Source organism: Primulina huaijiensis, chromosome 3 (assembly GCF_012295235.1).
Source record: "Primulina huaijiensis isolate GDHJ02 chromosome 3, ASM1229523v2, whole genome shotgun sequence".
NCBI classification, from domain to species: domain Eukaryota; kingdom Viridiplantae; phylum Streptophyta; class Magnoliopsida; order Lamiales; family Gesneriaceae; genus Primulina; species Primulina huaijiensis.
In genome coordinates, this window is record NC_133308.1 from 7,107,238 (window position 1) to 7,119,709 (window position 12,472).

Consider the following 12,472-nt stretch of genomic DNA (forward strand, 5'->3'; position numbering starts at 1 on the left):
CTGTATGGTGCGAATGGTGCCATCAAACATTTTAATTTTGATAGTACAGATCCTAGTGATTTCCAAAGCATAATCATTTCCCATGAATACAGATCCTCCTGAGACTGGTTCATAATTATCAAACCATTCTCTCCGAGATGTCATGTGCCACGTCGCTCCTGAATTCATAATCCATGTGTCACAAAATTTGTGTATGCTTTCTGCAACTGTTTCTGCTTCGCTGAATAATATTTCACCACTGCCTGAAGTACTGGCCACATTTCCTTGAGAACTTTTGTCAATACTCGTACACTATTTCTTGAAGTGTCCTTTACCGCCACATTTGAAGCAGTAAATATTTTTCTTCTTACTTCTTGACTTTGATCTACCTCGTCTTTGGCTCCCACTGGAGTCACGGTCCATAAATCTCCCTCTTATCATCGATAAAGCCTCTGCCTGCTTCGATGTTACCATCCTATCTTCTTTATTCTTGCGCCGGCTTTCTTCTCCTAGAACCGCAGTTAAGACATCGTCGAATCTTAGAAACCCATAAGAATATTGTTGGTAATGTTGATAATAAGTTGATCATATGAATATGATAGACAACTAGAAGCTCCGCACGTTCATTTTTCCCTATTTTATGCCCCATTGAAGTGAGTTGGGCAAATAGAGTATTTAGTGTATTGATATGGTCGGTCATCGATGAGGATTCCGTCATCCGAAGAGTATAAAGCCTTCTCTTTAGGAAAATCATGTTGTGTAGCGACTTGACCTCGTACATCGTTGTCATAGTATCCCAGATAACTTTGGCTGTTTTTATTTCAGATATACTTGACAGTACTTCGTCTGCTATAGCCAAATGCAGATTGGCAACAACATTGTCATTCATCTCATTCCACTTTCCATCATCCGTAATTTCCACCGGTCTATCTCTAATGGCCGCCAAGCAATTCTCCTTTCTTAAAACTGCTTGTATCTTTATTTTTCACAGCATAAAATTGCTTCCGTTGAACTTTGCTATCTCGTACCTTCCCGCCATTATGTCTACAACAATTTTAGTAGACTGGACAATATAATCCCGCCTTAAATAAAAAATCTCAAAAAATCTTTTCTGATGTGGAAGATCAGTTTAGGCTGCAACCACAGAGCATACTCAGAATTTTAAGAAATTTTAAACCAAGACTCTGATACCACTTGTTGGTCCCACTTGCGGTAATTCGAGATAATAAAACCCAAAAATAAAGAATAAACTGGACACCGAGATTTACGTGGAAAAAACCTAAAAATTAATAGATTAAAAACCACAGGCAAGATGAAAAGAATTTCCACTATAATATTTTGTGGTGTATAACACACTCTGTGTGTTTCCAAAGAGATCACACACTCTCTTAATACAGGAAAACAAACACCTCATAAATATTATAGAATGCTATAAGATGAGAGAAAACTCGAAGAAGGGATGATTTGAAATGAGGGAGCTCCCTGATCACTGTGGAACGCGTTTTCAAAAAACACGTTCTCTTCATTTTTCAACAAAGCAAACCAAATCAGAATTCTCCGCTGCATTTTGTTGAATTCTTTGATGCATGCATTTGTCCCTACCACAATAATGCATACTGCAGAAATATAACACAATATTTCTTCATGACATAATTAACAAAAATAATAATATTTTTGTAGTGAAAAATATATAATAATTTTGACATAAAAAGTAATAAGTTTTATGGATTGGGTCAGATCGAAAATTCGTTTCACAAATTTGACTCATAAAAAATGTTATTGGAGTTTTTGTGATTCGATTATATATGTATGTGAACATATATATGCTTAATCCACCTTCTTTGGAATAAAAATCTTCAAGTAAATGTTCATTCACTCAAATAATTTATTCTTTTTTTGCGAACATCTCAAATTTTTTTTATAAAGGATCTCATGAATTTTAAGTTATTTTTTGTATTTACTTCTTCATTCGTATCAATTACGATCATAATAATAATTAGTAGGGATGTAAATGAACCAAACCGTTTGCGAGCTATTCGAAGCTCGGCTCGATAAAAAGTTCGTTTGAGTTTGTTTGTTAATCATATCAAACCAAGCCCAAGCTCGATTTTGAGCTCGAAAATTTAATCAAACCAAGCTCAAGCCTAAGGATATTCGGCTCGTGAGCTCGCAAACATGTTCAATAATAGGCTCGCGAGCTCGAGCTCGGCTCGTTTAGGTGGCTCGTAAGATCGAGCTCGAGATCGTTTAGGTGGCTCGTAAGCTTGAGCTTGACTCATTTGTTGAGTTGACAAATAAAAATATCAGTACTAATGTCAATGGAAGGAATTGAATACAAAACATGTTTGAAAAAATAATGAATTCACACAATTTAGTCACAATTACATTTTTAATCTTATTTGCATATCATTATATTAAAATGTTTTTTAAAATACAATAAATAAAATAAATTAACAGAAATACANCTCGGCTCGATAAAAAGCTCGTTTGAGTTTGTTTGTTAATCATATCAAACCAAGCCCAAGCTCGATTTTGAGCTCGAAAATTTAATCAAACCAAGCTCAAGCCTAAGGATATTCGGCTCGTGAGCTCGCAAACATGTTCAATAATAGGCTCGCGAGCTCGAGCTCGGCTCGTTTAGGTGGCTCGTAAGATCGAGCTCGAGATCGTTTAANAAACCAAGCTCAAGCCTAAGGATATTCGGCTCGTGAGCTCGCAAACATGTTCGATAATAGGCTCGCGAGCTCGAGCTCGAGCTCAGCTCGTTTAGGTGGCTCGTAAGCTCGAGCTCGAGCTCGAGTCGTTTAGGTGGCTCGTAAGCTTGAGCTTGGCTCATTTGTTGAGTTGACAAATAAAAATATTAGTACTAATGTCAATGGAAGGAATTGAATACAAGACATGTTTGAAAAAATGATGAATTCACACCATTTAGTCACAATTACATTTTTAATCTTATTTGCATATCATTATATTAAAATGTTTTTTAAAATAAAATAAATAAAATAAATTAACAGAAACACATCAACTTATTCTTTTTCCCTAAAAAATTACATAACCAAGTCATATACAAGTTGAGTAACTTTACTATTAGTCTATGAAGGTTAATTAAAAATTTTACATCTAAATTGATATGTCATTTGACATTAATCAATAATTTAAGTTAATTATGTCGAATTCATTTCATAATGATGTTCTGTCTTCGATCTACTATATTTAATGAATATTCTAGATGTATATAATGAATATTCTAGATGTATGATTTTGGTGATATCAGTATATAATGAATATTCTAGATGTATGATTTTGGAATGTTGAATAATATACGGATTTATGTTTTTTTAGCTCTTATTTGTGTTGTTTTGTTTATTTATGAATGAATTTACATTTTTATGTCTGATTTAAAATTAGTTTATAGATATATTTAATTTTTAACAAGCTCGATTCAAACTCAAACTCGAGCTTAATTCTATGTTTATCGAGCTCGAAAACGAGACGAGCTCAAACCAAGTTCGTTAAACAAGCTATTAATGAATCAAGCTCGAACCTGGCTTGATTAACATGCTAAACGAGCTTTTAACGAGCCGAGTTCGAGCCTCAAACAATCTTAAACAAACCAAACTCAAGCCTGATACTGTTTTGTTTGGTTTAGATCGTTTACATCCCTAAATTAATTAGTATATTTAATAGGTGTAAGATAATGAAAAATTTAAAATGGGCCGATTGCAAATTATATGGCCCATAATTTTAAGTGTTTGGGCTCAGTATTGGCCCGTAAAAAGCAAATTATATGGCCCATACTGTCTTTTCTTTTGCTTGAAGATAAGATATTTAATTAATTATAATTATAATTAAAAAATTTAAATTTAATAATATTTGTACCAACCCGGAATCGAACCCGGGTCTGTACTGTGGCAGGGTACTATTCTACCACTAGACCACTGGTGCTTGGTGACTTGTTGCCGCTAAAACATTTTTATAATAATGATTAAAAATAGATAAAAATCAGTAGTTTACTAATATTTAATCATGGGACTTGTAAGATTTCAAACACTTTTCTGATATAATGATTGTATCTTGGAAAACACCTCAGAATTCATTTCATATTAATTCTGAAGATTTTAGTTGGTCTTGGAAGAGACGGAGATCAGAGGCCTGAGAATCTACTCAAGTGTTGGTAAAATGTGGAAAGGTCCCCTTTTCTTATACTTTAATCTGTTATAAAATGTAGCTGTGCACTGCTGATCTAACAATATATATATATTTGAATTACAGGGTCCACAAAATTAAGTTGAGCAAAGTCTCACGGCTCTCTGTATATCAATATTATAGTTGAACTGATCCCAGTGGTTCTCTATATCATGGTTTGCCATTGTGGATTATTATTTTTATTCAACTAAAAAACCCGGAAATGTTGGAATATTTGGGGAAGATTTCAAAAACCATTTTGCACGGCCAAGAATTCGAGTAACACATACGTTTTAGCTAGCTTTGGAACTTTGTCGCGGTAGCTGTGGTTATGGTTCCAGAGTTGGTAAACCATGCTCTATATGGAACTGAGAAATTCTCATATATGAAGATCCAACTAAAGATATATCATGAGATTTACAAATGATGAGGTGCATTGCAGCTCTGCTGATATATATATAGATGATGGTGAAGCTTCACTTAATTTTTTTTTTTTAATAGAACTAACACATATTTTATTGTTGTAAGAGTTTGTATATATATTTTTTCATATTTGACTCCTGATATGAATGGTGATTAAATTTCACGCCATAATCCTTGAAAAAGAAAGTGCCGAACCCTAGCTAGTAAAATTATGTTAAATCAGTGGTATTTTCACTTCATTGTTGTTAGAATATTTTAAGTACCTTTAAGTTTTGGTGATTGATAAATAATAATATCGAGCTGTTTCAGGTCCAGTCGCTTTTAAATATATTTCAGGTTTCGGACCGCTGGACCAGATCAAGCCGTTCAGACAATACTTAAGAAAATCAAGCCGTTCAGGCTAAGAAATCAAGACGCAGAAGTATTTGAACTTAACCTGCAAAGTTATCGTCTGTTAAAACTGACCGGCGATCCAAAGTGTTCAAATCATCGAAAATAAAGTCGTACTACCACCGGTCAAAAAAGAGTTAAATCTGAAAGGATATTATAGTCAAGTTGTTCAATCAGTTGTCTCATTTGGAAAGATTACACATTATCCTACCAACTCGCCTTAATTCAGATATGGTGTGCCAGCTTTATGGAAAGCATAGGACATGAAGATGCAAAAGAACAAGAAACATTAATGAACATTTAATGATATGAAAGTGACACATCCATTATGTCAGGAAAAAGTACAGATGATTATTGAAAAGAAAATCCAATCATGGAACTTTTCATCTATAAATATGCAGATTTCAAACATGAAAAACACCCTCGACCAACCACAATTATTCTTAAGCTTGCATATTTCAAAGATCCCAAGCAAACTTAATCTTTCGATTTCTAGCTGTTTATTCAAGCACAAACTTATTAGAATCATATCAGATCATCAATGATCAATTTGTGCTACTCAAACAACTCAAATGGTCAGGTCTAACCATTAGATTCTGTGTTTGTTGTCTGGTGAAGGTTCTTAAATATCCATAATTGTAAAGTGATCACTAAGAGTTCGAGTCACGCAATGATAAGTTCTAACTGAAGTGAGTTGTTACGAGACGTTGTAGAATAAATATCTTTTAATGAAAACTTTTCTGAGTGGGAGAAAGGGTGACATATGATTATATATCCGAACATCTATAAAAATATTTGTGTAATTACATTACGCATTTACAGTCCTGCAAAATCAATTTCAAACTATTTATTGTTAAATTGCCAAGTATAATATATAGCCGGATCTTTTCCGCACTTACACTTTTTAGTGGTCCAGCAAGTCTAGCCATTCAAGAATACTTCTTAACAACCTGAAAACCGTCAAGACCTGTTCAAAATCAAGAGAATTTTAAAAAAGTTTATGCACCCTCATTTCTACACTCTGACCCAATCCCAACAATTGTAATTGCCTTGTGTTGGCAAGAGGTATTGATCTAGTTACTCGATCCCTCGTATATTTTTCTCTCTTCATTTTCTTGTAACAACCCCTATTTGTAAAAAAATATATATCAGATCTCAGTTGAGAACTAAAGAAAATAGTGCTTTCGGAAGTAGTCATTAAATTTTCATCCATGCATGTTATCTGTGATTTGTGAACTATAAGCAAGTCTATGGTACACCACAAAAAATACAGTATAAATTTCCTTAGTTCCTTCAGTAGGAAATTAAGACGCTATTTCAAGAGCATAGTTTTGCCAGTCAGCGACACAAAAACAATCAAAATTGTAACCACATGGATACACGTACAAGGGCTAAATCTGCCCCTCCAAAAGAAACTGCAGAAATCATTAATTATAAGCAACTATATATGTGCTTATTACTGGTGTATTACTTGTTTCAAGAATCATGTCAAAGTTTAAGTTCCAAATCCAAGTCCTCTTTTGAATTACTCTCCACCTGTCTGTTCTTCTCCAAATCTTCCACAATCAATGGGGTAAATTCTAAGCCAACACCCCAGTGATCTCCACGAATCATCGAGTTTGTATCGCGATCAAAATCATGGGCGCGACTATAAATCTGCTGCAGCTCATTACCATGGATTCCAAACAAGGGTCTTGTAGCACCAGAAGTACCAGCATATTCTTGAAAACGTGTTGCATTTTTTGTATGATGATCATGATTCTCAAAATGATCATTTCTCGATTCTGGGATTTGCTGGTACAATCTTGGACCGGTGCAATCACTATCTTCTGGCTTTCTTGATGTGGGCTTGTTTCTTGACTTATCTTTTCTGTGTATGTTCATATGGCCACCCAAAGCCTGCGCTGAATCGAAACCCCTCTTGCAATAGACACAATCATATGATCGGCCTACGCCTAAATCGAAAACGTTGTCTTGCTCAGCTGCTTCACTGGAATAAGAATTTACTGATTCTTCTTGATGTAAATTGGGCTCCATGGTAAGCTATCCAGATATTAGTGGTTGAATTTTCGACAGTCTTCGAAAATCTTGGAAAAGAGAGAGAATATGTAGTTTAACTGTTTAGCTTCTGTTGAGGGACTGGAGGATTATATGCATCTAGAAAGGATGCTTTTTGAGGACAAGGGTTTGATGCAACAGACAATTTCCGGAAAGGATACTTTTTTAGAACAAGGGTTTGATGAAACAGACAATATAAGAGCTTAGGTTTGAGAAAACTTTGAGGTCTGTGGAAGAAAACTTATGACACGGTCTGTGAATTTTACTGATACAAAGTCAATATTCTACTCAAGGCCGGCTGTTGGAGATCCTATTTCGCTTATTAAATAGATTACTTAAATTTTCAAAGAAGATTTTAGGAAAAATTACACATAAAATTTTCTTTAAGAAGATGAGTCGTCCAAGTTTTGTCTCTACGCTAATGTTTGATCATCGACTCCATGTTTTGAATCAGACATGGAGTAGATCTGTCTGCTAATATTAGCATAATGCCACTTGCCTATATTATATTATATATAATTTTCGGTGAGAAAAGCCATTCCTTTTTATGATGTGTTAATTTGGTTGCGCGTGCATGAGATTTTTTGTCACAATATGAGAAATTTTCTTGCAATATTTAATCTCTCCAACAGTCCTAACTGATCAGCATCGACACCGATCATCACGGGAAAAATATATTGGACAAAAGGAAGTTGTTGATTCCGGGAGATTCTGCCAGATCTTGTACAGATAGCATAATATATATATGGTTCTATAACTTTGTCTTGTCTTCGATTTTGGTCCACTATATATATGTCTTCAATTTCCAGATTTAGTTTAGGCAAAAACTTGTGTGAGACGGTCTCACGGGTCGTATTTGTGAGACGGATCTCTTATTTGGGTCATCCATGAAAAAGTATTACTTTTTATGCTAAGAGTATTACTTTTTATTGTGAATATGGATAGGGTTGACCCGTCTCACATATTAAGATCCGTTAGATGGTATCACATGAGATCCACTCTTTAGTTTATTATCTTTGTATTTTTTGTCATTTTTCTTGACGTGGTTCCACTTGACGTTTACATGTGAATTGTCATTTTCGATAAAAAAAAATTAAAATTTTCAAAAATTGAAAAATACAAGACTAAAACTCGATTTTGACAACATAGAGAACAAAAATTACAAAAGACAAATATAGAAGACATAAATTACAAATTTCTAATGTTAATATATTCTACTTGTACGTAGTATGAAATTTGCAATTGTTTGCAATGTTGTCTGTATGATTTTAGTAAATATAATACATGACAAGTTTGTCATTATTTTCATGAAATCCATTCATGCTGTTGATTGGAATTTTTAAGGTGATTAGCTACTGATACCCTCGGGAGACCCGGGTTCATCTCGGGCCATGGATCAAGGTATGAGGGGTTTTTGATAATTCCGGAATTGGCCGGGCAAATGGTTAGCCGGGACATCATGTCCTCGGGTATTTACCAGGAGCCCGGGCTTTTAGGCGAATGCCCGGGTAATGGTTCTCTACCTGGGTCGCCTCGGTAACAGCACTCTACTCAAATACATAAGCATATGGTACTTTATCTCAATAATAATTACTATCAAAATCACGTAAAGGTGGCAAGGTAAAAGAGACAGAGTGACATATCAGAAAATGTGTCAGACAGCAGGGTATGAGCAACCATCTTGCCATAATTAGTAAGAATACACTGAAAACAAGATCATCATAGACTTTATTTCTATAAATACCAGGTTTGTTTGATGTTAAGGGGCGGGGTTCACTTTACATTTTTCTTACAACATTTATTACCTGATTCTCTCTAAAAACCCCTCACTGACTTGAGCGCGGAGTGGTCACGTCGGATTCCCCTCCGACGCCCATTCATGTGGTTATCTTTGTGTTTTTAGGATAATATTATTCTTCCTGGGGAAAAAAGCACTCGGTTTGAATATATTTTGCTGTGCTCTCACTTTTAGTTCATTATAACAATCCGACCCGGTGAAATTGCCCACCTATCTCTCACCCAATTCACCCGATCTTCATAAGCAACAATGATTAATTATTAGCAAGGAAATATACGTGATTTATTTTATTGTTATCGAAAGATATGATACCTACTTGAATGCGATAAATAACAATTAAATTGTCAGATTTTTGTAGTTTTATATCTGTCTTTCTTGGACCAGGTTTTATTAGCAAATACACTGTCCCAGTGCTTGCTAGCTAATTAATTCCCACAATCATCATCAATATCACATTATTTATCTAATAATTATACATGACTATTGCTGGATCAGGGGTGACGCACTGAGATTGGAAATATTTGAAGCAAACCAATTTAAGTTAAACTTTGGGTAAGGGGTGGTGCATGGTGACTATTTTGAGATTGTGAATTAAAAAAAAGGTGTTTCGGTAAATTTATGTTAAACGTGTTATAATCATTGTTTTCAAAATCGAACAGGATTGATCAGTTCGACCGAGAACCAGTCACGAGTCCGGTCCAAACATCAATCAATAACGATTTTACCGGTTTGAAAAACGATTTTACCGGTTTGACCGGTCAGAACTAGTCGAAAAGCAGTATTGAACCGGTCCAACCGGTTCATAATTTTTTTTTGAATTTAACCTTTTAATTTTATTTTTGGCTATATTTACGAATATTTTGATTTTGAACTTCATTAGTATTATAGCTTATTAATATTTTAAAATTTAGAATATTTGTTTTATTATTTATATACACATTTAAGATATTTAGAATTTAAAATATATTTTTAATATATTATATTATTATTTTATATGATATAACAACATTCCGGTCTGACCATTCGGTTGAATCGTTATTTTAAAGTAGACCGTTTCGATTACCGATCCGATTATGAAAACATTGGTCATAACATCGTCTGTGAGCTTAATTTTTAAAAATTGTTAAAATTTCAGATAATATAAGATAATAGAGCTAGATGTTAATATTTTGGTTACACGAGAAAGCGTTTGGCGTTTTACCAAAATTATAATCAATGGTGGAGCTATCAAAATAGGCTAGTCCCTCCCCGCAAATAGACGAGTTCGGTTGGAAATTTCTTAACCCGCCCAAATGACTGGCCGATCCGCCCCATGTGGCCAAATGGAGGGTTGCGGGCCAGTTCACCAACTTTAACTAAAAATTGGTTAGGCCCGTCGGTTTGACTCATATTTCCAAATAAGTGGGTTGAGTTGACAATTTCCTTACCCTTTCCACCCGACCAAATGGCAGGATGCGAGCCATCCCACCAACTTTAACCAAAAACTAGCTAGGTCAGTCGGCCTGACCAAATAGGTGGATTGAGTTACAATTTCTCAACTTGCTCCACTAGCCCTTTTTTTTTTATAGCTATAGTTAGTGGTAACAACTTAATTTTTTTAAATCATATAAGAGTCCAAGTCTAAAAATTTTTCTCACAATAATTATACTTTTTTTTTAATCATCCACCAGAATCGACGATGCTACGTAAGTTCTCACAAATTTGTTCTTTGGTTTTGTGCAAAAAAAAAGTACTTACTAGAGATAGACTTCTGTTAATATAGATACTTGACTATACTAGCATAAAAGTAGGTGCAACCGCACGTGAACTCATATTCTAAACAACTAAAAATTAAATTAATAATAAAAATATTTTTTACTCTTTGCATATTGATCATCAAATTCATCAAACAACATTTCGTTCGGGAAAAAATAGATCAAAACAAATTATAAAAATTTGGAATAATGATTTGTCAAATTAAGCACTAAATTGAACTAACATAACAATACAAATACAATGATATGAAATGATTTGAATTGATTAAGCAATATAAAAGTGTAAATAGAATTATATGAATGTATTTTAATTAAATAAGCAATATAAGAGTGGAAGAAAATATTTTAGTATATGATGTTGATATTTATCTACTCATTACATCAATTAATCGATAAATATGTTCCTAAAGTTAAAAAATTATATATTAAAAATCTAAAATAGTACTTACTTATAATTTTGAAATAACTAAGAACATGTGAGAACAATTTTCATTTTGAGTTATATTCTAAATTATAACCACGTAAATATTATAAATTCAAAATCTTTCAAAAACCTACATTTTGTTAGTCTGAGTTATATATATAAAAAATAAAACATTACATTAGCTAAAGAAAGCCTATGGACACAAATTGTATTTTGAGAAAAAAATTAATATAGTTAAACATAAGAATTGAAAATAAAGTAAATAAATACTCCATCCACCCCTTCTAGGGAAGACAATGTGGCGGAGCGAGTTTGGAGATGAGGATAGTAAGTTTATATTCGTCCCAAAAGACTTCGGAGATTTTAAAAAATACCCAAACCCGAAAAAATCAGGGATCTCATCCTCGTTTCGAGTTTTTCCCGTAGGGCCCAAACCCGTGGGGAAGGTTGTCATCCCTACCCCCTTTTATGCCCAAGATATATTTGCTTAAAGTAGTGAACTAAGAAAACTTCATTTCCAACAATTTTAGTAAATGAAAATTCATTTCCTTAAATTAATAACTGAATTACCACTATTCTATCTCAGAAAAAAGAAAAAAAAAACCACAACTCCAAATTAATCTTCAGTGTCACGTATGATCATAGTCATTATCCCCTCATTTTTTTAGAATTACATTCGCTAATGTTCGAAGCTATTAATAGAAAATTTGAATTCGTTTTCACCGTATATTTATATTTTAAGATTTTTCTTATTATCGTTTGAAAAGTAAAATCATGTAGCATAAAGACGAGTTATTTGATAAAATTAATATAGGAGTTACATTCTATTCTTGAAGTGTGTATAGAAGTTTAATTTTGTCATTACACAATTGCAAAACAATGCATTTCATCCACACTTTTATAGGTAATAGTTACATTCTATTCTTGAAGTGTGTATAGAAGGTTAATTTTGTCATTGCACAATTGCAAAACAATACCTTTCATCCACACTTTTATAGGTATATATATAGATATATATACATGAGTTTATGAAATATATAATTGCATAAAACTATAGTATATATACAAAGATTTAGACATTTCTCATTTGAAAGGGACAACTCAGCTTTATGCCAAACGTCAATATGCTTCAAATCATTCCTACAGAAAAAATGAACTCTCCTGTATATATTTATTTCCTAATTTAGTCCATGTAATATTAATGGTATTTCTCCTTGATTTGAGGACAGTTGGGGTTGAATATGTTGTATTGGAATAATCAACGAGGCAAAGATAATAAGACAATTACGAGTGAATGCTTTGTTATGTAAGAAAAAAGGGCACATCAGAGGTTGACAAGTCCTTAATAAATAAATTTTAATCTCTTCTTTTCTTTTCTGCCTACATCAATTCTCAAAATATGCAGCAAGAAACAAGTAAAAGCTTTCAGTTTCTTATTCATACATCGTACTTGAAGTAAAG

At 33.4% G+C, this 12,472-nt stretch overlaps 1 protein-coding gene and 1 long non-coding RNA gene across 2 annotated transcripts; one reads left to right on the forward strand and one right to left on the reverse strand.

Annotated features, from left to right (window-relative positions):
• Positions 1-1,973: 1,973 nt before the first annotated feature.
• On the forward strand, positions 1,974-2,321 carry LOC140972434 (uncharacterized). Its single transcript, XR_012174518.1, has 2 exons — positions 1,974-2,197; positions 2,231-2,321. It is a non-coding gene; the product is annotated as an uncharacterized lncRNA (long non-coding RNA).
• A 4,144-nt stretch (positions 2,322-6,465) lies between these two features.
• LOC140972439 (uncharacterized) lies at positions 6,466-7,014 on the reverse strand. Its single transcript, XM_073434866.1, has one exon. The coding sequence runs from the start codon at positions 7,012-7,014 to the stop codon at positions 6,466-6,468; it is 549 nt and encodes a 182-aa protein (XP_073290967.1).
• Between the last annotated feature and the right edge of the window lie 5,458 nt (positions 7,015-12,472).